General features: G+C 40.5%; 1 protein-coding gene across 18 annotated transcripts in view; it reads left to right on the top strand.

The window, feature by feature from the left end:
- NRXN3 (neurexin 3) overlaps positions 1–26,799 on the top strand; it is a 1,789,915-nt gene that overhangs the window by 1,548,921 nt on the left and 214,195 nt on the right. For all 18 annotated transcript variants that reach the window (XM_053602374.1, XM_053602388.1, XM_053602378.1 and 15 more), the window contains one exon: positions 26,128–26,299. In XM_053602374.1, coding sequence (XP_053458349.1) covers positions 26,128–26,299 — 172 coding nt within the window. The remainder of the gene's footprint in view (positions 1–26,127; positions 26,300–26,799) is intronic.

Here is a 26,799-nt window from a genome sequence, read left to right as displayed (position 1 = left end):
TGTGTGTATACACATATGTTTTTTTTGTTTGTTTGTTTTGTTTTTTTGAGACAGAGTTTCAGCCTCTCACCCTAGGTAGAGTCCCATGGCATCATAGCTCACAACAACATCAAACTTGGGCTTGAGCCATCCTCTTGCCTCAGCCTCCTGAGTAGCTGGGACTACAAAACAATGCCCAGCTAGTTTTTCTATTTTTAGCAGAGTTGGGGCCTTGCTCTTGCTCAGACTGATCTCAAATACCTGAGCTTAGGAGATCCACCTGCCTCAGCCTCCCAGAGTGCTGGGATTACACATGTGAGACACTGTGCCTGGCTTTGACTCAGATATAAAACGGTCCAGGGTTAAACCCATGTTTCCTAGGTTCCAAATCCAAGTTTAGGTATCTTGCATTTGTATGGTTTTATTGACATTATAGCATGCAGATTGGACCATCTCCTCTGTATCCATTCACATTCAGTCCATATTCAGGGTTGATTTTACATCTCATTTCTGCTATTAAGCCTTCTTTTACCATTCTAACCTAAAGGCAGTTCTCCTGCCCTACTTTTTTTTTTTTTTTACATGAGTTAATTTTTATGTCCAAGCACAAGGATAATGAAATATATTTTCCATGCAAAATATTATATACATTAAATAACATACAGTGGTAACAATGCAGTGCAGGTTTCCTGGGAAGCAGACTCTGTGATAGAAATATATAAGCAGGGGCGGCGTTTGTGGCTCAAAGGAATAGGGCGCCAGCCCCATATACCGGAGGTGGTGTGTTCAAACCCGACCCCAACCAAAAAAAAAAAAAAAAAAAAAGAAAGAAATATATAAGCAGGAAGTGTATTAATTGGGCAGTTCTGTCTAGAAGACCAGTGAGAGTGGAAGAATGAAGCAGGATAGACAGAGTAAGAAGTTGAACTCTATCAAAGTCCTGACATATGTCTCAGTTGATCCCTTGAGGAACTCTGAAGTTGGGAAAGCCCCTCAAAGATGTTTGAATTGAGGCAATGGCCAGTCTTTGGATATCTGCCGCCCCACAAAGATGAACCTTGAATGAGACGACTCTCTTTAGCCAGGGACAATTTCCAGAGAAGAACTCAGCAGAGAGCAGCCAGCTACCAATAGTCCCTCCCCTTAGCTGAGGGAAGGAGAACTTCAGTCTCAAAAGGGTTGGGGGATTTGTGAGATTCTGGAAAGCACATCATAGCATCGACTCCTTCCCTACTTTTTATTGTGCTTATTCTATTTTTTCCCTGGAGGCCTTTATAGTACTTTGGGCCTCCTCTATTCTGTTGTTTAAAATAGGCTCTTGGAATTTAGCCCAATCTCCAACCTTCTTGATAGTTGCTGCCAGTCCATTCCCTTCCTGGAACTGAGTTTCCACACAAAGACTATTTGCAAGTTAAAAATGGTTCTGTTCATTTTAGTATTAATGCCCAACACAACATCTTATACATATAATGTACTCGATTTATACCTAGTAAATAAATGGCTGGACTAATCTACAACTCTGGATGGGGCAGAAAGTTCAGACAGTTTGATGAGAAGACTGAAAATAGACCTTGAGACCTGATAGTGGTGGGTCTGGGATAACAGGCTAGAGTTTGAAATTTGCCTTTTTGGCAACAATAGAATTATTGGTGCCAAGGAACAGTTGCGCTGGATTTTCTATTTCTAGTACAGATTCCACTTTAGAACTCAGCAAACTCCTTGTTCCTGGTTTCTTGTCTTTTCAACTCCACCGGGAACTCCTCCCACTAGTGTGACTTTACTAGAGACTTGTGATATGTAAAACAGGCGACAAAACCCAAGTGAATCAAGGCGGCCTGTTAACAGAACTGATTTTTTGATGTTTCAGTTTGTTAACTAAATTGCAGGTTGTATGTACTGCTTGGCCAGAGATGGCTGACAGGCCTCTCTGCCTGCACAAGTAGAACCTCCAAAATGACACGTGCACTTTAGTTTCATTAGAGGCGGTGGTGGTTGTCATTATTGCTTGAGCCATCACAGTAAATAGGGTGATTATATGCATCCCTAGAGATTTGGAGTTGACAGCATGGTTGGGCTGCACTAATGTGTCTTTACTGCAGTGATATAAATGACAGCAAAGCGGATCTCTGGGCCCTTCATGAAGGAGGCGGAAGTTCATAATGCAAAGTAAGTCCCATGGGCCTACTGGAATCTTCTCAGTCAGGATTGTAATTTCATTTGTTTATAAGTAATATTTAGCATTCCTCTCTCTGATGTTTTTTCTCACATCCCAGTGTCCAAAAAACCTAAAACATCAGCTGCATGTTGCCGAGACTTTCAGCGATCAGCAGAAACAGTAGTAGTTACAAACTGCTTAGTCAGAGGCAGCTACTGTGTGTCACATGACCATAAAATGAATATTTCAAGAGTCCCAAATGGGGCAATGCCTGTGGCTCAAAGGAGTAGGGGACCGGCCCCATATGCTGAAGGTGGCAGGTTCAAACCCAGCCCCGGCCAAAAAATAAATAAATAAAAAGAGTCCCAAATGCATGTTGGCCTCCAAGGAACAAATCCTCTTTAGATGCTTATTGGTTAAAGTTTTCTGAAATTAATCTGTAGCAGTAAATGGGCTTAAATGGGCTTCTGGTCATTAGAGAAGGCATGATTTCCCCATCTAGGCTACACAATGAGGCCACTGCTGTCCATAGCAAAGAAACTATTGGCAACCATAGAATTACAACTTTTTCCTACAACTTTTCTCCAATCCCTTATGTAGTTGATAGGACTGGATCCTCCTGTATCTGGAGCGACCCCTTTTCATCCCTTTATCCTGTCCCAAGGGGTTCTTCTCTCTAGGCTGAGCATTCCCTGGCCTGTTGCATCTCTGCAGGAAGCAATATGGAGGGAGAGAAATAGAGTAGAAAGAATGATCTGTGGCCAAGTTTAATTTTTTTCCCAGACCCACTTTCCCATCCATCTTCACAACCAATGAAGTTTGCCAGTCCTTTCGTCTGTGACTATTTCCCATTTGGCTAGGAATTCAGAGTGGAGAGGGCTATGATTTATGGGCCCACTTAAACCTCAGCATGGTAAAGTAGCAATTTTGTTTTTCTAGCTCTTATATTGCAATGAACATTTTAAATTTATTTGACAGTCCATTATATAACTAAAATAATTTTTTCGCTATCAGTTTCTATTCAAAATTAAATGGTAGTGCCAGAGCAGTGGTCCACATTAAATTTTTTCTTGATGGTTATAGCCATGCGGATATATGAACTCAGAGGACTGAAAGTGTGTTTGCATATAATTTATATGTACCTTTCTGAACTGAATAGTCTGCTGTCATAACAGCTTTGAATAAAGCATATTATTATCATTATCTTTACTGGCATCTATTAATCCTATATTTTGTTGGTTAAGTATGTATATTTCCTAGTGGCATTCTTCCGAGTCAAGGTGAAGGCAGCTAGTACACTCTAGTGAAGAGTTCAGGAAGAAGCTTATTTAAATTTGGTTCTTCTTATAAGGCTGCCTAACTGTGATAGAGTTTGTTGTTCAGTCTCAGTTCATGAAAAGTGCATTAAAACCTTGAGCTGAGCCACCTCTGTGATGCCGCCGTTGGGTCATTACATTTTGCAAGTACTTTAGATGTGCATATGATTTTATGATCAAGTCTGCTTAATTCATCCCAACTCTTCAAAGGGAAAGGGAACTAAAATTCCCTGGAACCTCTTCTCAGATGTGCTAGATGCCTGCATATATTGTTTTATTCTCATAATAAGCTTTCGTGGTAGGTAGTATTTTTCAACATTGAAGATGAAAAAATTGAGGCCCAGCGAGTCTAAATAATATAGTCAAGAACACACTGGAAGTGATGGAGTTAAGCTTCAAGGCCAGGCTTGTCTTACTCAAAAGCCTATGATTTTTTTTTTTAACTAATGGAGGGATTAAAAACAAAACAAAACCAACAAACAGAAAAGCCTGCAAGGAACAGATAATATAAATTATTAAAATAATTAAAATAGAATAGGGTATAAGAAAAAAATGTGTTACCCTTATTTTTCTTGAATCCTGTGGTCTTTGCAGTCTTTCAGAGAGGTTCAGAGAGCTGGCTAATCATGCGGTGACAAAAGTATTTCTCTCCCCTCTTTATCCTAGCATCCCAAAATATGAAAAATAGAGCAGAGAAAACTTGATGATAAACGGCACCCAATACCCAGCCTTTGCATCTGATGGCGATAGAGAATGGTGGGAGCTGTGGTGAATTAGGGAACTTACACTTTTCTCTCCTAATCAACTCCGGCTGGCTGCCTTTTCTGCAGAAATGTTAGGCCATTGTTTCGAAATCTTACCATTTTTTTCCCAAAAGAACCTAGCCGTTTAGGAGAGATCTTTGATTTTTAAACATTGCAAATGACTTCAGACAAAAAAATACTCTGTAGTACCTTCTTTTTAAAAAATAAAATACAGCTTCTCTGAGGGCTTGATCCAGCATAAAGTCTCTGAATTTCTAAGTACTATATTAACATACTACAGATAATAAGTTATCTACTGGGAAAAATAAATAACAAGGACAAATAAAATCAAAAACTATTTTCACTACTCTCCCAAGAATTGGGCCCTCCATACTGAATACTACTTGTGCACCGTGCCTCTCGGTGGCAGCCCGTCTGCCCTTCACAGAGTGGAGATGAGGCCTGGGTGCCCTGAGCACGCAGGTCTTACATGCCCCAAGCCTTCTTTTCTGTGCATTCCTGGATACAGGCAGACATGGTGGTCTGGTGAGCAGGGACAGTAGGTCCCATCAGCAGTCATCCTTTGGCAATTGAATCAGAAGTGTGTCACGCTGTGGAATGTGTTTATGCTTGTACCTAGCATTCTAAGATGTTTGCCTGGAGGTATTTGCCCACAGAAAGTTTCTTGAAGTCAGTACAAAGCAGAGTGGCGAGAAACACACCCATATTTGAGGACTTGGGGAGCTATTCTTCTCACTTTCAGATGGGCCCTGGCAGATACCTTTACTCACACTCAGTCTGATTCCTTGCCTGAACCCTTATTACCTCTTTCTCTTAAGTTTTCACTTTCTTCTGACCCTAATTATTGCCTGAAGGGACTCACAGGCATCACCAAGCATAGATATGATAGTTAACGACACAACTGTTAATTGCTGGAACATGGATGCTGTAGCATTGCTTGGATGACATCTTCCCTGAAGGCCTCTGAGCCTCTGGCCAGGTGAGGGGTAAGTGCATCACAAACCATCACCCTTCTAAACAGCATTAATTCTTCTCTTCCTGGAAGAGGGATTTCTGTAGCAGAAAGCAAGGGGAGTCAGCAGGGCATGTTTAGGAAATAGAAGAATACATTTATATTTATTTTGAGCCTATAGTTTTTACATCCTATAAATGTAATTGTGCCATCTTTAAGGAAACATTTGCTTGGGGGTGTGAGGAAAGACCTTTGGGCAAGAGAGAAAATATTCTCTAAGATTTAGTGTGATGATGAACCATAGAATTTTCTTCTTTGCCTTAGTATATGTTGAGCCCTGGGAGTCCAGCTTAACATTCAAATGTTTCTGTCTTAGCAAAATCGGCAAAGTTTTAGAAAGCAGACAAACTGGCTAATAATAGTCTAAGAACGTTTTATATCAATTGTTTTCTAGTTTTACCTTCTATAGGCTGAATTTTATCTTTTATTTTCCTTTTTCTTTTCTTTTTTTTTTTTCTTTCTGCTTTTGAGATGGGATCTCCCTATGTCACCCAGGTTGGTCTAGAAATCTGGGGCTCCAGCATCCTCCAGCTTCAGACTTCAGAGTAGCTGGGACTACAGGCATGTGCCACCACTCCTGGCTAATTAAAAAAAATTTTTAATTTCCTTAGGGTTGGGGTCTCATTATATTACCCAGGCTGGTCCTGAACTTCTGGCCCCAAGTGATCCTCTAATCTCACCCTCCCAAGTAGATGGTATAACAGGCATTAGCCACCAGGCCAGGTTCTGAATTTCATTTTTATTCCAACAGTTTAAATCTTCTAAACATCTCTCATTCTTTCTTGCCTCCTCAACTCCATCTTCCTAAATATGCCTTATTGTTTTGGGGAGCTGAGGCTGCTATGACAGAGTTCCAGAGATTGGGGGTGGCTTATTACAACAAACACTTACTTCTCACAGTTCTGGAGACTGGGAAATCAGAGATCAGGGTGATGGCCAGTTTGATTTCTGGTGAGGGCCCACTTTCTGATCGACAAAAATGCTATATCCTCACCTGACAGAGAGAAAGATCATCTCTCCAATCTCTTTTCTATGAAGGATAGGAATCCCACTTATGAGAGCACCACCTCTATGACCTAATTATCTCTCAAAGACTTCAGCTTTAAATACCATCACATTTGGGATTAGGCCTTCAACATATGAAGGGCCAGAGGAAAGACAAACATCTGGTCCATAGCACTTATATTACCATGCTTTTTTTTTTTTTTCCTACTTTTGGTTTGGCCCCTCTCAAATGAGGTAGTGTGATATTGCGAGATATATATTTAATCCTTGGCCTGTTTCCTGGATTAGAAATCCTAAATTCCTTGGAATTTTAAAACTGATGTTTCTTTGTGTATGCTGGTAAGTTGACTAATGTCTGGCAGCCCTTAAGAAGCTGCAGGATAGAGAATGGTCCCCATAAGAGGGAGACAGGATTAGAGAGTTGAGATGTTTAGCTCAACCCCTCAAGTTAATTTGATCATCAATGACCAGTGATTCAATCAATCATGACTATGTAATAAAGCCTCCTTAAAACATGAAAAGGACAGTGTTTGAAGAGCATCCAAAGAGCTAAAGACATGGAGATTCCTGGACAGTGGTGTACCTGGAGAGGGCATGGGTGTTCCCCACCTCTTCCTATGTGACCTTCCCTATATATCTCTTCATCTGTATCTTTTGTGACCTCCTTTATAATAAAGTGGTAAATGTGAGTGTTTTCCCTACCTCTGTGAGCCATTCTAGCAAATTAGTTTAACCTACAGAGAGAGTCCTGGGTTGATTGATACCTAGCTCATTAGAAACCCAGGTAAAACAACCCTGGGCTTGTGTTTGGTGTTGGAAGTCAGTGTCTGGACTAGCCCTCAATCTGTGGGATCTGACACTATCTCCATGTAGACAGCGTCAGAATTGAACTGGTCAGAGGACACCCAGCTGTTATCCACTGCAGATTGCTTTATTGCTCTGTGGTGGGGGGGAAGGGGGAGCACCCTCTACACATCTGGTGTCAGAAGTATGTTGGGAGAGTAGGGTAAAAGACCCTGAGTTTGATTTTTTTCCACACAGGTAGCATTTTCTGTCCTGAAGAGCAAATAATGAATCCTCTGCCTCCTAGTTACTTGGGCAATTTATCAAGGACTGACTGGGGACATTTATTTGGAAACGTTAGATAGAAATGTTCCTTTGGGCTTTTTTTATATCTTAATTTAGGAAACCATGTGCTTGTTTCCCATTTTCTTTTGTCCCCATCTATTTTGTAATGACTTATTTTTTTCAGTGATCCATATTTTTAAAATTGCTATTACAAATATCTCTTTTTAAAATCTCTGTCATCGCCCAATAAGCTTGGTGATATATCCCTGTCTTACAGATGAGGAAACAATCTGTAGAGAATCTGTGGCTTGCCCCAGGGATCTGTCCTAAGTGAACAAGTAGAACTTATATCCAAGCCTTCAGATTCCGATGCATCACTCTTTCCATTACATCAAAGTGTCATCTTCACTCTTGAGGGCTAAACAATGCCAGATGTATTTATCCAGCTTCTGGTGTGGCTCCCAGAGTGCCCTCTACAGTGGATAGGATCAACAGACACTCATTTACAAAATTTCTATGACTTGGTTCTATTTATGCAACATTGATTTGGAGAAATAAAGGTATTTAGGGGGCACAATTATGTAAAAATCCTCACTTCGGCAAGTCTGGTGCAAATTAAAATGGATGGTGGTTGTGGTACAGCCAGCCCTCATGGTGGTCCTAAAAGACTACAGTGAGGGAATAGCCTCCCAGAGGCAGAGCTTGAGCCCTATGCTGACCAGTAGTCACTGCATTAAAGAGCAAAGGAGAAGGCTCTGAGAGCTGGACATCTAGAATATTTCAATGATTAAGGTCATCAAACCAAATGGTTCCATTATCTGGTATTGGCGTGGATCATTGTTTACCTCTAGGACTTCAATTTGAATCTAGTCCAAATAAAGAAGCAAGGTGAGTTGAAGGCCTTGGTGATGAATACTGAGCCTCACACCTCCAGGTCCATGGGGCAAGTTCTCTGCAGGCCACATAGGCCTGCTGGCATTTTTCCTGAAGACTGTTCAGTAGACTATATGAAATGAAGTAGCAGCTGTGGTCCCCATAAAAGTGGTAATGTTCTACATTTCCAAAAGCTTTATCCCATAGCAAAACCATAGCAAAAATTGAAAAGCAGTCAGTGAACTGTGGACAGAGATGTCGCACCTTGCACTAGAGTCTTGCTTGCAGAAGAATGCAAAGGTGCTTTCGCCATGGCACCGGGTGCTCAGCTGAATTTACTGACTTCTCTATGTGGAGGAAGAAATACAAAATAAAAATTACATTTTCCGCCTCACAATGCTCAGGGTATGACTGGGGGAAAGAATTGTTCCATTAAAAAGCAACATAGAAGTGAATCAATACACAAAAAATGATTTTATGGTTGAGTATCTACTGAAGAAATAAATCTGGTTAATCAAAGATGGCTCTGGAAGGGCATGTGTATAGAGTTGTTTTCAGCTATATACATCTGTGCACACCATCTAGGGAAAGCTGGGCCTCTTCAGAGAAAAAGTCGCTTCTCCGGATAAAGTATACTTCATTCAGCTTTGTACAGGGCCACGCCTGAGAGATTGGTCTTGCCTTTGGGTCATTCCTGGATGAATGTTCCCAAATGATCAGTTCCAGTTGCTAGAGCTCACATTGATTCCACATCATCCTGAGTTCCTAGAGCTCACATTGACTCCACATCATTCTGAGTTCCTAGACCTCACATTGACTCCACATCATCCTGAGTTCCTAGACCTCACATTGACTCCACATCATCCTGAGTTCCTAGACCTCACATTGACTCCACATCATCTTGATCATCCAGAACTCCACATCAGTCCTGCTTCAGATCTGTGGTAGGTTCACATTGCTGAAAAGTCTTCTATAGAAGTGAAGACTTGGGATTCCACTGACTTCCCTGGACTATTTAAGGGATAGAGCTGAACTATACATGTCTTCTGATGGACATTGAGAGGCCTAGATTCTCCTGAGCCATCATCATTTTGCCTAAAAGAAAGGAGAGGGTCAGAGGAACTAGCCTTTTGTTATGTTAAGTTGTAAGGTCTTATTCAAATACACATGTATACACATGCACCCACAGACACACAACCACTTACATGGGCACACATACACAGGTAACCATTTCTCTAGAATTATTTTTGTTAGCCTTTTGGATGAAATCATTGACTATCTTTATATTAATTAATAAAATTATAACATATCAATAAAGAAGAAAAAGAAGAATGTCAGAACTCTTTAAATACCACAATACTTGTTCATATTGTGTGTGGCTTTGTTGTAAAGCCCAGGGAAGATCTGTAGCTCTGAGGCTGTGGTAGGCTCTCAGAGGGCTGTTGGTGCTGGTTACATCATAAAGGAATGATGGCCTTGTGTTATTCCACAATTTGGCAGAAACTTGATCACTTTACAATCTGGTAGTGATACTGAATTCGAGTAAATTAAAATTAAGAGATAAGTTCTCTGACTATTCAATCAAAACAGCCCAATGCTGGTATGGTAAACTCTTTTTAAAAGGTATGAGTCAGCTCCTTCTGACACATTTTCCAGTGTCTGATTTGGGTCACCTTTACTAATCTCATCAGGGCAGAGGGGAGGAACTTTCCTTTTTATGATTCTGCTCAGGTGTCCAGATTACTCTCCCCTGCAGAGGCTTTGATGCCGTCATCGGGATCATCAGGCCTGCCTTCTCCCCTTGCACGATAGCTGTTTAAATTTCACTTTCCCTCTTCCCCCATTTCTGTTGCTTTTATTACGGTGATTGGGGGCGAGTCAGAATCAACCTTCTGAATTAGAAATGCTGATCTTATCCAAGAGAGAATATTATAGTCGTGATAGTTGACAATGAGGAGAACCATAAACTAATCACCTAGATGAAATACCCAACTGCAACACTATCTCCAGGACACACACAGACCAGAGTCCCTGCTTGTAGACAGGCACTGCTGATATATTACTGCCTGCTGGCCATTTTGTTTACGATAACTAGGAAAGGGAAAACGAGCCCCTATTTCAGTGTGTTCATCCCATGATGATGACACAGTAGATTCCCCTTGCAGGTAAACCAAGAGAGCTCAGTTAATCACCATTTATCACACAAGTGACTCCAGTGTCTTACAGACGCACTGGAGCCCTGGAGACTGAGCTATTCATTGAGTTGCAATGCTATTTTCTCTCATTCCTTTTAATATATTAACAGAAGTCCTAGCATCAGAGTGATGTGTGTGCTATCTTCTAGAGTCAAGAGCCTTTACAGTGTACATGATTCACTCCCATTGAGCTAGATAGATTTTCTGAAAGAAATGTTATTTCTTTATAATTTGAATGCATTCTAACTTCGCTCCATCTCCTCCATTACTGGACTTCTCCTAGCTACCATCATCTTTTGCTAGAAGCCTTTAATTTTTTTCTCTGCATCTGCAGCTAACCTCCTTCAAATAGTGTTATCTTAAGTTGATTTTAACATATAAACCACCCTCGGTGGGATCTAAGATTGATTAGTTCATGCTTAATTGAACTAATCATGCTTAGGTTTTTATGTATCCTCTCTCTTCTCAGAAGTGCACTCAATTTGCCAGATAATAGTTGTGAGGCAGGTTCACTGCACTCTAGTGACCAATTGTCTGAGTCCAGCAGGAGAGGGCACTCCCACACATACGAGTTACACGGAGTGGGCTTGTCACTTACACGTATGCAGCGAAGGGCAGCAAAGGCCTAGAGGATTCATCTGTTGCTGGTCCTCAGGACAGATGTCCAGAGGGAATGGACACCCTGCTTGCTCTGCTCCTGAGGGACCCTGTGAAATGACTCCAGGTTTTCTACACTGAGAGCAGCCTGAGTCAATGGGGGGAGCATTGCAGGACCTCCTGTTCTGGGAGGGTCTGTCTCAGCAGTCCTTTTTATCTCAAGATGATACATCCCTGCATATTTTGAAGTCATTCTTGAGAAGTGCAAGTAAGACAGGAGGAAGAACTGCCCCGAAGTCATTAAATGAGCAGTGAAGGTACAGGCTCCCCATGGACTCTCTCATTCCTATGCGAGATGTTCTGACCACTTGAACATATACTACTGGTCTAAAACTGAAAAGAAAAAAAAAAAAAAGATTCACGGCCACCTTAGTTGTGCGAGTTTCCACCACAGGGGTCAGCAAACTTGTTTTGTAAAGGACCAGAGAATATTTTAGACTCATAGCCTACATGACTTCTGTTGCAACTATTCAACTTTGCTATTATGTTAGTCCAAAAGCAGCCACAAGCAATAAATAAATGAAAATAAGTACAGCTGTGTCCCAGTAAAACTTTATTTATAAAAACAAGTCAGCAATTAGACTCAGCTCACAATTTGCTTATCTGTGCTCCAGGCCAATCTGCCTCCTCCAACTTTTGCATATCCATTTCTTGAACATATCATTAAAAAAAAAAGAAAACCTGCCATAATCTATACTGTATTTTCAGATGACCCCAGTATAGAATCTTTCGATTTTGAAATGTGTATATTAATTTTTTCCATCCAGAAAGTGGTACAGAGTTTAGAGTGGGAATTCATCCATGACCACATTAATGTACACAGCTATGATTTAATAAAAAAAAAAAAAGAAATACCAAAATACAAAAAAAAAGAGAGAAAGTTATCGAAAGTGCCTTAGTTATTAAACCAAGCATTCTTGTTGGTGGTTATTATTTACTTGGGCTCATTTACCTTGAGGCCATAATGTTAACACAACCTGTCACTTGGAAGATGGGTAATGGTAAAGCACTTTGAGGAAATGAAAGGTTTCCTCAGAACTGTAAAACAGGTCTGGAAGGGTTACTCGCTGCTTGCTGGTCTCTTAGTGAGCAGCAAATGCTCACCCTTGACCTAGAATATCTACTTTTCAGAGAAGGAATCTCTCCTTTGCAGCCCACTCAGAATTAATCATGCATCTTCATGGAAACAGACTAAAATGACTACGTACTCTGTAGAAAAGGATCAAAGGACTAAGTTAGAGGTGTGACTACCCACTAGTGTTATTTCTCCAGGGGAGGTAACAGGAAGACTTTCTTGGGCACTAGCAGCAATGACTCAGTAGGGAAGAGGATTACCCAGACCATGTGGACAAAGAGTCACAGGCATATGTATAGGACCTCACCTTCTGATTCTGTCAGCTTGCATTTTGATGTTTACACCTGCAAAGGGGACATTTGACCAACACATACAGTAGGAGAGAGAGAAATTATCAGCTTAATGCTCACCTTAATTATGGTCTTGCTTTGGGGGCTAGACCACAGTTTTATGCCAAATGTGTAAGAATTCCTGCATGTGCATACATGGGCATGCATTTACACAGGTGTGTATGCATGTTGTGTGCGCGCATCCCCTCCACACAGAAGGGTTTTGAAGAAGAATACATTGGTGGTGCACATAAATATACATAGAACAGTTGCTGTCATCTGTCATGTGATACTTGCTTTGTGGATGTTTATTGAGTGAGTGAAGTTCTATGCTCCCTACTGCAAAGTTTCTCAGTAGTGCCACGATTGATATCCAAGCCAGATACTTCGTCCTGTATTGTTGACTATTTGGCTGAATTCCAGGCCTGTATCCACTGGATGCTGTGACAACCAGAAATGTCTCCAGACAATGCCAAGTGTCCCTGGAGACAAAATCGCCCTCTGTTGAAACCACTGCCTCACTGAACCGAGACATTAATGTGAGGAAGAGGCTCCTAAACCCTCACTAGCATTTTCTTTTTATTGTTAAATCATAGCTGTGTACATTTGTGCAATCAAGGGGTACAATGTGCTGGTTTCATATACAATCTGAAATATTCCCATCGAATTGTTCAACATAGCCTTCATGGCATTTTCTTAGTTCTTGTATGTAGACATTTGTATTCTGCATTTAGTAGGTTTCACCTGTACCCATTCTAAGATGTACTGTAGGTGTGGCCCCACCTATTACCCTCCCTCCACCCTGACTTCCCCCCTTCCTTTCCCTCCCTTGGCCCTTTCCCCATATTCTTGGGTTATAGCCTTCATATGAAAGCTGTAAATTAGCTTCATAGTAGGGCTGAGCACGTTGGATACTTTTTCTTCCATTCTTGAGATACTTTGCTAAGAAGAGTATGTTCCAGCTCCATCCATGTAAACATGAAAGAGGTAAAGTCTCCATATTTCTTTAAGGCTGCATAATATTCCATGGTATACATGTACCACAATTTGCTAGTCCATTCGTGGGTTGATGGGCACATGGACTTCTTTCATGACTTAGCAATTATGAATTGGGCTGCAATAAACATTCTGGTACAGATGTCTTTGTTATATTGTGATTTTTGGTCTTCTGGGTATATACCTAGTAAAGGAATTATAGGATCGAATGGCAGGTCTATTTTTAGATCTCTAAGTATTCTCCAAGCATTCTTCCGGAAGGAATGTATTAGTGTGCATTCCCACCAGCAGTGTAGAAGTATTCCCTTTTCTCCATATCCACGCCAACATCTCTGGTTTTGGGATTTTGTTATGTGGGCTACTCTTACTGGGCTTAGGTGATATCTCAAAGTAGTTTTGATTTGCATTTCTCTGATGATTAAGGATGATGAGCTTTTATTCATGTGTTTGTAGATCGTGTGTCTGCGTTATTTAGAGAAGTTTCTCTTCAATCCCTTGCCCACCCTGAGATGGGATCACTTGTTCTTTTCTTGCTAGAACGTTTGAGTTCTCTGTGGATTCTTTTTATTAAACCTTTATCAGAGGTATAACCAGCAAATATTTTCTCCCATTCTGAGGGCTGCCTGCTTGCTTTACTTACTATGTTCTTGGCTGTGCAGAAGCTTTTTAGTTTGATCAGGTCCCAGTAATGTATTTTTGATACTGCTTCAATTGCCTGGGGGAGTCCTCCTCATAAAATATTCACCCAGGCTGATTCCTTCAAGAGTTTTCCCTGCACTTTCTTCAAGTATTTTTATAGTTTCATGTCTTAAGTTTAAATCTTTTATCCAGTGAGAGTCTATCTTAGTTAATGGTGAAAGGTGTGGGTCCAGTTTCAATATTCTACAGGTGGCCAGCCAGTTCACCCAGCACCATTTGTTAAATAGGCAATCTTTTCCCCACTAAATGTTTTTAATTGGCTTGTCAAAGATCAAATAACAGTAAGTAGCTGGGTTCATCTCTTGGTTCTCTATTCTGTTCCAGACATCTACTTCTCTGTTTTTGTGCCAGTACCATGCTATTTTGATCACTATCGATTTATAGTACAGTCTCAGGTCTGGTAGCATGATTCCTCCTGCTTTGGTTTTATTTCTGAGTAATGTTTTGGCTATTTGAGGTTTTTTCTGATTCCATATAAAATGAAGTATTATTTTTTCAAGATCTTTAAAATATGACAATGGAGCTTTGATAGGAATTGCATTAAAATTATATATTGCTTTGGGTAGTAGAGACATTTTAACAATGTTGATTCTTCCCAGCCCTGAGTATGGTATGTTTTTCCATCTATTAACATCTTCAGCTATTTCTTTTCTTAAAGTTTCATAGTTCTCTTTATAGAGATATTTCACATCCTTTGTTAGATAAACTCCCAAATATTTCATCTTCTTTGGCACTACTGTGAAAGGAACAGAGTCCTTGACTATTTTTTCGGCTTAGTTATTGTTGGTATATATAAAGGCTACAGATTTATGGGTTTTGATTTTGTAGCCTGAGACATTGCTGTATTCCTTGATCACTTCTAAAAGTTTTGTAGTAGCATCCCTAGTGTTTTCCAGATATACGATCATGTCATCTGCGAAGAGTGAAAGTTTGATCTCTTCTGACCCTATGTGGATACCCTTGATTGCCTTTTCTTCCCTAATTGCAATGGCTAAAACTTCCATTACAATGTTAATGAGCAATGGAGACAATGGGCAATCTTGCCTGGTTCCTAATCTAAGTGGAAATGATTTCAATTTAACCCCATTCAATATGATATTGGCTATGGGTTTGTTGTAGATGGCCTCTATTAGTTTAAGAAATGTCCCTTCCTACCAAGGGCGACATAGTGAAAAAAATAAAAAAAAGAAAGTATGAAATGTCCCTTCTATACCAATTTTCTTAAGTGTTCTGATCATGAAGGATGCTGGATATAACCAAAAGGTTTTTCTGCATCAATTGAGAGAATCATGTGGTCTTTATTTTTTAGTTTGTTTATGTGCTGAATTACATTTATAGATTTACGTATATTGAACCAATCTTGAGACCCTGGGATAAATCCCAGTTGGTCATGTTGTATAATTTTTTTGATGTGTTGTTGGATTCTGTTTGTTAGGACCTTATTGAGTATTTTTGCATCAATATTCATTAGTGATATTGGTCTATAATTTTCTTTTCTTGTTGGGTCTTTCCCTGATTTGGGATCAAGGTGATGTTTGCATCATAGAATGTGTTGTGTAGTATTCCTTCTTTTTCTATATTTTGGAAGAGGTTTAGTAATATAAGTACTAGTTGTTCTTTAAAGGTTTGGTAGAATTCTGACATAAAGCCATCTGGTCCTGGGCTTTTCTTTTTAGGGAGATTTTGTATAGTTGATGCTATTTCAGAACTTGATTTAGGCCTGTTCAACATTTCCACTTCATTCTGGCTAAGTCTTGGTAGGTGACGTACTGCCAAGTATTTGTTGATTTCTTTCAGATTTTCATATTTCTGAGAGTAAAGTTTCTTGTAATATTCATTAAGGATTTTTTGAATTTCTGAGGGGTCTGTTATTATTTCATCGTTATCATTTCTGATTGATGAAATTAGAGATTTTACTCTTTTTTTCCTGGTTAGGTTGGCCAAAGGTTTATCTATTTTATTGTTCTTTTCAAAAAACCAACTTTTGGATTTATTGATCTGTTGTATAACTCTTTTATTTTCAATTTCATTTAATTCTGCTCTGATTTTGGTTATCTCTTTTCTTCTTCTGGGTTTGTGGTTGTAATGTTCGTCCTTCTCCAGTTGCTTGAGATGTCCCCTTAAGTTATTAACTTCCTCTCTTTCCGTTTTCTTGAGGAAGGCTTGCAGTTCTATAAATTTCCCTCTTAGGACTGCCTTTGCAGTATCCCAGAGGTTCTGATAATTCATGTCTTCATTGTTGTTTTGTTCCAAAAATTTGGTGATTTCCTTCTTAATCTCGTCTATAACCCATCTATCCTTCAGCATAAAGTTATTTAGCTTCCACGTTCTTGTATGGGTATGCAGATTCCTGTTGTTATTGAGTTCAACTTTTATTCCATGATGGTCTGAGAAGATGCAAAGGATAATTTCTATTTTTTTTAAATTTCCTGAGGTTAGATTTGTGGCCTAGGATGTGTTCAATTTTGGAGTATGTTCCATGGGCTGATGAGAAGAATGTGTATTCAGTTTTGTTGGGATTAAATGTTCTGTAGATGTCTCTTAAGTCCAGATGTTGAATGGTTAAGTTTAAACGTAAAATTTCTTTGCTTAGCTTCTTTTTGGAGGATCTATCCAGCACTGCTAAAGGGGCATTAAAATCTCCAACTAGTATGGAACTGGAGGAAATCAAGTTGTACATGTCTGTTAGAGTTTCTCTTATAAATTGATGTGTGTTCTGGTTGGGTGCATTAATATTAATAATTGAAATCTCATCATACTGATTATTACCTTTAACAAATATGAAGTGTCCATCTTCATCCTTCCTTCTTTTGGTTGGTTTAAAGCCTATTGCATCTGCGAATAGGATTGGAACACCTACTTTCTTCTGCTTTCCATTTGCCTGGAGTATAGATGCCCATCCCTTCACCTTGATTCTATATTTGTCTTTTAATGTAAGATGCGATTCTTGTATGCAGTAGATATCTGGCTTGAGTTTTTGTATCCAGTCAGCCAACCTGTGCCTCTTTAGAAGACAGTTTAAACCATTCACATTAATTGAGACTATTGATAAGCCTTTCAATAGTCCAGTAGACATTTTTAATCCTTTTGCAACTGTGGAAGTTGGAATTTGATCAAAATTTTCTGGGTGGGTTTACTTTTGTAGTGGAGGATTATGCTTGTCTTTATGGAGAATAGGTCTGAGAATATCCTAGAGAGCTGGTTTAGTTGTGGCAAATTTCTTCAACATGTGAATGTCATTAAAGTATTTAATTTCTTCATCATAGATGAAACTCAGTTTAGTTGGGTACAGGATCCTGGGTTGAAAGTTATTTTGTTTTAGGAGATTAAAAGTTGAGGACCATCCTCTTCTAGCTTGAAAGGTTTCAGCAGAGAGATCTGCAGTTATTCTGATATTCTTCCCCTTGTAGGTAATGGTTTTCTTTCGTCTGGCTGCTTTCAGAATTTTCTCCTTCATATTAACTTTAGTGAAATTGATTATGATGCGTCTGGGAGATGTCTTATTCTAGTTGAGTGGTGCTGGATTTCTGAAACTGTCTGCTATCTGAATTTCAGAATCTCTTGGCATATCTGGAAAGTTCTCATTCATAATCTCATGGAAAAGAGACTCTGTGCCTTGTGAAGCCACTTCATCACTTTCGGGGATCCCTATAAGACGAATATTAGTTTTCTTCGAATTATCCCAGAGCTCTCTGATAGAGTGATCTGTTTTTGCCCTCCATTTCTCTCCTCTCTGAGAGTTTGGGAGTGTTTGAAAGCTTTGTCTTCAATGTCAGAAATCCTTTCTTCTGCTTGCTCCATTCTGTTACTGAGAGATTCTACTGTGTTTCTCAGATCTTTGAGGGTTGCAACTTCTTGTCTTAATGTGTCAAAATCTTTGGTCTTTTTGTCTTTGAATTCGTTGAATTCTTGAGACATCTTTTGGGTTGCTGCTTGGAATTCTAATTGGATCTTATTTGCTATCCAGATTCTGAATTCGATTTCTGACATCTCAGCTATTTGTTTGTGCATGGGATCTTGTGTTGTGTCTGCCCCATTGATCCTTGGAGAAGTTGATCTACTCTGACTATTTATATTGCCAGAGTCTTTCCTTTGATTTCATCTCATGATTGTTTTTCATCGTTGCCTCTGGCTGTCCTCAGAGTTAGGGTGGTGTCTCTCCGAGATTAGACTCGGGGGGATCACTCTATTTTTGCTGGGTCTTTGTAGGAAGTGACCCTGTGTAGCTCTTCTGGGGCTGCCCCAGCCAGGGATTTCTGGTTGTGGGAGCAGCTCCAGAGCGTGATACCCCTGATCCAGCAACAGGACGGGGGGTGGTGCACAATGTTCTGGGAGTGCCTGGCCCCTGTGACTTTGGCACAGAGGGCCCAAGGCTCCAGCAGTCTCTGGCCAGGAGAAGGGCTCCATGCAGAGGCAGGGAGGACTCTGGAAGGCACACAGCTACCAGAGTCCATGCCCAGACCAGCAGGTGGTATAGAGACAGGGAGGGTACAGGAGGGAGGACGTGGGGTTGCGCAGCTCCCTGAGTTCCTGGTCAGGACGTGGGGAGGCCCGGTGGGCAGGGTAGAGGGTCCCTGGACAGCTCTTACCGGGGTCTGGGAGTGTCCCAGAGCATCTCTTACCAGAGTCCAGGAGGGTGCCGATCACGGGTCCCAGCGCAGCTCTTCTGGAGATCCGGGAGAGTGCCAATCGTGGTCCTGGCACAGCTCTTCCGGAGGTTGGAGAGTGGCAATCACCCCTCACTAGCATTTTTAATCACTTTAAGGTCTTGCAAAAATACACATTGCTAGGCCTGACCCATTAATTCTAATTCAGAGGCTTTGGCATTAGACCTTCGAACATAACGTTTCTAGCAAGGTCCCAGCAGCTGCTGCTGCTCATCCCAGGACTTGACTTTATAAATGTGTAGGTAGTTTGAAAGATGTTTTGGGAGAATGTCAGATGATTTAAATCCCTAATTTTGAGAACCATAATGTCACTAGTGTTAGCAGAGGGTTTAAGATCTCTGTACTGAGGCCAACATGTGGTTCCTCACAGCTACGGTAGAGACTGGGGGGAAACCAAGGACTCCATGGGAGATGTGCAGTATACACTAGATTTTCATCAGCACTGCTCTGCCAGCTGTCACCAGAATCCGGCCAGGAGACCACTCCAGGTTTTGGAACAACACTGGGGCACCTAATGAAATGAATGTTACCATTTGCCTTGTAGTCAAACTTAGCTACCAAATGAGCCATGGCGACACCAGGATCTGTGAATGAGAAGTTCATGTTCGGGGCAGATTTGAAGGACATGATGATGAAGGCTGCCGGTTTATGACTGGTGACTGTCAGAACCATGGCTTTAACTTCTCCTTTACTTGCACCAGCCATCTTGTCCTTCCTTGATTCTCCCCTCTTTAGGACATGGTTCCTGTTGTCCTACACTGTCATTCCTACTCATTCTGTCTCTTATTTGTTTATTTATTGCTTGGAGTTAGAGATGGAGCCGTCTTGAGCTATTTATCAGTCTTATCTCCCGTGGCCCTCTGTTAGCATTTCAGACTGTGGATCTAATCTGCTTTAATTGATTGACCTCAGTGCCACCAGACATCAGCAAAACATCAGGTGAAGCAAAGTACAGCAGGGGGAGAGGTGGACGTAACTTTTCTGGGTGGGTGCAAAGGTCATTGAGACCTGCAAAGACTTAGGAAAGCAGAAATAATTTCTAAGCCATTTAACGTGAATATTCTAGGGATGATATGTACAGATTCTGAACTCAATAATCTTGAATGGGAGGTGGTCATCCCAAGTAGGACAGAATCTTGTAGGGTATGTGCAGATGCCTTTGACTCACCTGTCATCTGTACGGGCCTCATTTCTCACTCAGCATCCCCACCAGCATCCCCATTGTTATCACCAGCTACATCCTCAGCATTAACACCTTTGTTGTATCACTCTTTGTAGAGCTCTTCAGAATTTGCTGAGACTTTATTCATTTCTCTTAAATGTTATTTAACATGGTTATTGCTATTGTCTTTGTATTGCTTTCATCATTATTCATGTAGATAGCTTGAGCCTCGGATAGTTGAGGGACTTGCTGCGAGTCACATAGACAAAAAGATGTAGAGCCTTGACTGGGCCCAGGCCCTTTAATTCTGAATCTCAAACTCTTATAGAAGTTAAAGCAGAAATTTTCTTCTCCCCTGCTCTGCCTGCCACAGCCACACACACATATGCTTCTCTAGGGAACGGGACTGGGTCATTGTTATGAGGTGATAATGAAAATTTCAACCATCCTCAAGCTCCACATCTGGGGTCTTATCATTTGGGTGGTTCCTGAAAGTGTTGATGATGGAGAGACCTGATCTCCTGCAACTCTTGACTCCTTTAATAGCAGTTGACTTTATACACAGAAGGCGTTCATTTCGTGCTTATTAACTAATAATTGTCCTGAGCATAGAACATCAGGACACTGAAAAAATAGAGACTAATGATTTTCACTGAAAGACAGTGATAGTAATATCCACAAAAGGGCTCCAACTACATTCTATTAAACTGAGAGTATTTTATTCTAAAGAACTTCAATAAAATCCTCTGTCATTCAAAATTATCTGATGAATCAAGCAAGTTGTAACTTATCTTTTTGTATTTTACAGATGGCCTTTATGCAGCATAATAAGATGGTATGTTTTGCCTATGATTTATTGTACAAAAGCAGAACATATTGAAGTGTATTACCAATAATCTATTTAACCCTGTACTATTAAAAATCCTATTTATCCTCTTGTGGTAAAAGCACTCTCATAATTTATTTCTATCACAACCACACACTATAATTCATTATTTTTCCCTTCACTTTTTTCATTTATTTAACCAAGGCAGACCTGAAATATATAATATGTAATGTATATGACCTGTTGTCAAATTACCCAACTGCAACATGTAATACATGTGACTGAAGAATAACACATAGAAAATGTGTGTGTTTTAGAGTCAGAGAGACCTGGATGCTGGTCTTAAATAAGCCTCTGACTGTGTGAATTCCATGGTGGATAATTGTAAGAACTTGAAAATAATTTTATTCAAAAATATTTACTGACAACCCACTCTATCCACCCAGGTAGTCTAGGTTAAGCTGCAGTAACAAGTAACCTTGAAGACTCCATGATATAAAGCCACCAAGCTTTGTTTCTCAGTCATCTGTCCACTGAAAGCTGGTGTGTTGCCTCCCTCACTCAAGCAGGGATCCTCAAACTGTGGCCTGCGGGCCACGTGAGGTGGTGGTGATTGTATTTGTTTCCGTTTTGTTTTTTTTTTTACTTCAAAATAAGATATGTGCAGTATGCCTAGGAATTTGTTCATAGTTTTTTTTTTAAACTATAGTCCAGCCCTCCAACAGTCTGAGGGACAGTGAACTGGCCCCCTGTTTAAAAAGTTTGAGGACGCCTGATAGAGAGACAAACAAAGCAGCCACTGCCAGCAATTTGCTGGGTGCAGTGGTTGACAGCAAATGAGAGAACTCCGGTGGGTTTCCCACTGGTGACTCAGGAATGACATCCTGTTTATTAGTTAACCTTGGTCTCTTGGCCCTACCCACCCTAAGGCAAACCCCCAGTCTCTCTACTATAAGAACATAATGGGATAGAACTAGAAAAATGTGGTAAAAAGCACCACTTATTACTTGATTTACTATGATCCAGACATGGAAATGGGTATGGAAGGCCTTCCAAAACCTGGGCTACAGGAGCATTGTTTATGTGCCAAAGCTTGAACCATGCTATGCTAAAAGCCATATTTATTCTACTGAATCTGTGTCATTGTCTAACACTGAGCAAAGGATTCTGTAGGAAGCCTAGCAGTTAAGAGGCTGAGAACTGCTTCCATTGCACCCTTCCCTGGCATACATTTGGAAATCCCAGTTCTGTTTCTGTCAGCTGCAATTTTCTGTACTGGTGGATGGTGCATTCTGCCCTCCCTGGGCACCCTGGAAGAGTGAAGGGATAGCCTTCAGGGAGATGATTATTCCTGAGGCCTTTTCTCCCCCTTCTGTATGTCTTCTCCTAGAGACTGACCATGCTGTTGGTAGCATCTCTTGGGTCATCTCAGCAGCAATAACTGTAATGTGGCTGATTGAGGATCAGAAAACTGGAGCTGGATTAATTTGGGAAACCAGGTGGGATTGTAAACAGTAATTATCGATGAACAATGACTTACTGGCTATTTAAAGACAGCTATTTTCTGTATTTTTCTGTTTTATTCCTGAATGCACCTGAGGATTCTTTGAGCCTATCTTCTGATTTACCACTCGTCTTTGTTTTTAATATAAAGGAAGAACATAGATTGAAGCAATTGCCTTGGTAGCAACTTTAGTGGTGATGGGTGTGGAGTTATTAAAATTTATAGTCATGCTGTTTTTGCAGCTACACTTTGCTTGTCTTAGAGAGGCTTATAAAAGGCACCAAAGAATGTGAGAGATAGCGACTTCCAAATGTGACAGGAAATCAACCCTGCATAATGATTTTTTTGTATTCTGTTTGCTAAAATTTGCATTTATTTGCACAAAATATGCTGATGGCAGTCCTACACTCATGCCTCGAGCCCACCAGTCCTAAGCTCATGCCACTACCTTCAATTACACTAATGAGAGGAAAGAGACTGACATTTATTGGGGTTCAAATATACACACAGCCTCGTGCCAGGCGCTTCACACATATGTGCTCTCCTGTCATCCTCACAACCAGCTTCAGAGGCAACAATTGGCCTCTCCTTCCTTCCACACATCCCTTTATAGGAGAGAAATCAGAAGTGAAATAAACAGACCAAGGTCATAGCTATTACTTGAACCCTGCTATGCTAAAAGCCGTATTTATTCTATTGAACCAGTTAACTTCTCCAATAATCATGAAGTGTTACCTATGGTAGGATGACTCTTCTGATCTCATTTATCTCTTATATTTATCTAATGTTGTATTCCTGTTAAAGTACTGTCATATTCATCATATTCATTCTATTATTTTGTCCTTAAATAGCCCCATGATAGTTTGGCCAAGGCTCGGATCTGTCAAGCTGGTATCTTGTCCTTATAGCGTATTAGCAAGTGACTTGCCCAAGGTCATTGAGGGCATTTCCTCCCTCACGTCTTCTCTTCCCCAGACACATGAGCCAGCAGAGCTGATTTTCATGGCAGCTGAGCATGACAGATCTGAGCCTTGGCCAAACTATATGGGTATTTGCCACAAGACTTCCATGGCTTATAATGAACTGAAACAAAGCATTTAGCCACAGATTAGAATGCCACTGTGGTCCCATGACAGATGACAAGGAGGTTGCAGGAATGAAATCTTATTACTGAAAATAGGCCACATCTGAGGTCTAGCACAGCCACCTTTACCACCATGAGAGAAGAAACATCTGGGTAGGGGCATCACTGACTTTGGTGGCATGCTAACAGGATTAAGAAAATCTCTCTGAAACAGTGATTACAATGGCAAATGTGTGGTGCCTAAGATAAGGACCAAATATTTATTCTGGCAGAGATTAAATCTTTTCTTTTCCCAGATCTAATATGGATCTTGCGGAAAATCGGCCCAAGAATGTATCTTGCTGATCAGCCAACTCACTGAGCCAGAACTGTACTTTGCCAGTGCTGTTGCTAAAAAGCTGCAGAATGCTGATTTAGAGGTCTTCCCTCTCCCCCTTGAAACTGTTATCCATTCATGATTAATTAGTGACTCAGAGGTGAACTGAGTCACCAGCAGCCCTCTCTGTGCTTTTAGGATTTATGTACCGGTTTCTCACTGTGTAACAGTGGTGTGGTAAACAGCCCACATCTGCAGGGTGGGCAGCGGAATAATGGTGTCTGCAGTCATAGTGTCTCAACTCCTCCAATCCTTTCATTCTGCCAACTGGGTTATGACTCAGGTTATTTAACAACCTGGCTTATTTAGGCATGAGGGTGATTGGCTACCCATAGACATATATAAACACTCACACACATCCTTAGAAATGAATACTAATTCTCTAAGAGAAATCAGAAAAGTCAGGTTGCCATTTTTGAATTCCTTAAGAATCAGGGGAAAGAATAAAATGGATACTAGTATTAATTATGAACATAAAATGTACAGAAGAACCCATGATCAGGTTCATGCATCATAATTTAATGCTAGGTACTTTGATGAGTGTGGAGATGCAGAGATAAAACAAAACAAAATTCAGAACATAGTGGTCCCATGCATCATAATTTAATGCTAGGTACTTTGATGAGTGTGGAGATGCAGAGATAAAACAAAACAAAATTCAGAACATAGTGGTCCCAATAAACAGAGATTTAAGAAATTATGGGTATGTTTAGTCACCATTTGGGGAGGCACCTGGATTACTTTTCCCAGGGAATGGAACATGGGAATTGTAAATGTCATTTCATGCTGCAAACTATGCTATCAGGACATAAAGCAAATAATGATGTCCAGTCTGCTTCTCAGTAGCCCTGAGCACTGACATCTTCAGTCTATCTGTCTATATTCCTCCTTTATGAGTTCAAGACTCCTGGGTACTTCTCTGTCCTTTTATTGCCTATGAGATGAATTCAAACACTAATTGACAGATGGCAAGTTGAGGAAAGCCCCACTTTTAGAAAAATAAGTCAAATGTACCAAACTCTATGGAAATCAATGTGCATCCCACAAGAAACCTTAACTTGCTGTCTTTAAGCATAGTAGATTCTTAACCCAATATTGTATTTATGTACTTAGTGAGTAAATGAATGAATGAAGTAAATTGTTAAATCTGTGATTTGGTGAAATCTTTCCTGTATCTTAATTTATATAGATTCGGAAATGCTTTTCACATAACCTTCATCTTCTCCTTCTCTTCTTTCTACTTCTTGACCAAGGAAATAGAAGATAACAAAGGCTATTGAATAAATATTGTGACTCAGTCCAGTAGAATGTCAGAATTCCAACTAAATTTTATTATCCTCGCAGTTATCCTTTCATTCTCAACCTCTTGCCAATCCCTCTGACACCCTGCAATGCCATGATGCCTTTCCAAGAGGTTTTGAGAAGCTGATTGTATTTGTCAGTGAGATTACTTTCATTTTATATATCATCGTGACTACTAAATCTCAACTCATAGTAGTAGCCCATGTCAGTGGAGAACAAAATGAGAGTTTTACTATATTGGCATTACTATATCTGCTTCCATATTTTTGTGCCATTCCCAGAAGGTGGATGATGGTATCACCACCACCATCACTATCTCCATAATTATCATCTGCATTGCCACAGTGCCATTGCTTCTTGAATTCACCCCAATTTCCATTCCTGTAAGTCTTTTGTGGCCACAGAGTTTCTCTTCTTGGGTGTGCATAAGCAACGGCATTGAATGTTACATGTCTCTTTGTATTAACATGAGAAGTAGGGCTACAAGTTTAGGAAAAGTGACAGCTGTCTAATTCCCAGAACCCCAGCCTGGTGTCACTGGCCTCTGCTAAGGAAATGTTTCCAAATGGCTCAGACCTACAGGAAGAATCGTGAGGAGTTAAGGTATAACACCAGCTCCTCTGGCACTGGCTTCTAACCATTCTGTACCTCTCCCCTTTGTCTTGAATGTCCTAAAACATGCAGACAAACTCATACTTTGTCTTGAATTGAAAATCTGAATTGAGAAATGACTTAGGTTTCAGTGTCTTACTAGTTCCTGTTATAAAACAAGTCTCATTCATGTCACATAAATGAACTGTGCATTGTCATTTCCTAGTTATTAGATAGGTCCAGGCTTGATATCCACTGAGGGCAACTGAATGATGTAACCTGTGCATTGCAGCCTGTGAGAACAATCTGGGCAGCTTTATACCATCCTTTTTCATGTTCAGGATGAAAGCCTATGGAGAAATATTGAATACTATTATTAACTTCATGCTGAAAGCTCCCTCTGGGCACCTACAGGGTTATGAAGGATCAACTTTAAAGAGAGAAAACCTTGTGGTTGGTGATAACTATGCCTTTTGTGTTTCTTTATTACAGGAACAGGGGAAAATTGGAGTCGTCTTCAATATTGGCACTGTGGACATCTCCATCAAAGAGGAGAGAACCCCAGTCAATGATGGCAAATACCACGTGGTGCGCTTCACCAGGAACGGAGGCAATGCCACCCTGCAGGTGGACAACTGGCCGGTGAATGAGCATTACCCCACAGGTACCTGTTGTACTCTCAGCGGTCATACTTGCTCTCACTCTCCCATCCTCATTTCTAAACGGTGATTTTTCTCATGCCTGTCACCAAATCATAAAACACCAAGTGAAGCACACATTCATGTTTTCTGAAGATGACTTATTGCTTTAGGACTTGAACCAGCGTAGGGAGCTTCTGGAGACTTACTAACTATGCACTGAACCCTTTCTGTCAACCTTTGATAACTGCCTGACTGGCTCACACCAAAGACAATTACTGCAGGTTTTCTGGGGCACCGCAGGTGGTGAGCAGTGGAGGGAAGGAAACCATCTCTCTCACAAGCTATCTATGGTCATCATGAGATAATAAATTTAAGATGTGGGTTTTGTGAAGTCATTTGTTCAGGTGTAGTTGAAGGTACAGATGGTCAGAAGTGCCAGAAGGACTGTGAAAGGATGTCTACCACACTTGACTTGATGAAAAGCAAGTCAGGGTAAGAATGAGAGGTGTAATTTTATGCATTT

This window comes from Nycticebus coucang, chromosome 9 (assembly GCF_027406575.1).
Source record: "Nycticebus coucang isolate mNycCou1 chromosome 9, mNycCou1.pri, whole genome shotgun sequence".
NCBI classification, from domain to species: domain Eukaryota; kingdom Metazoa; phylum Chordata; class Mammalia; order Primates; family Lorisidae; genus Nycticebus; species Nycticebus coucang.
This window is presented reverse-complemented; position numbering and strand designations above follow the sequence as displayed.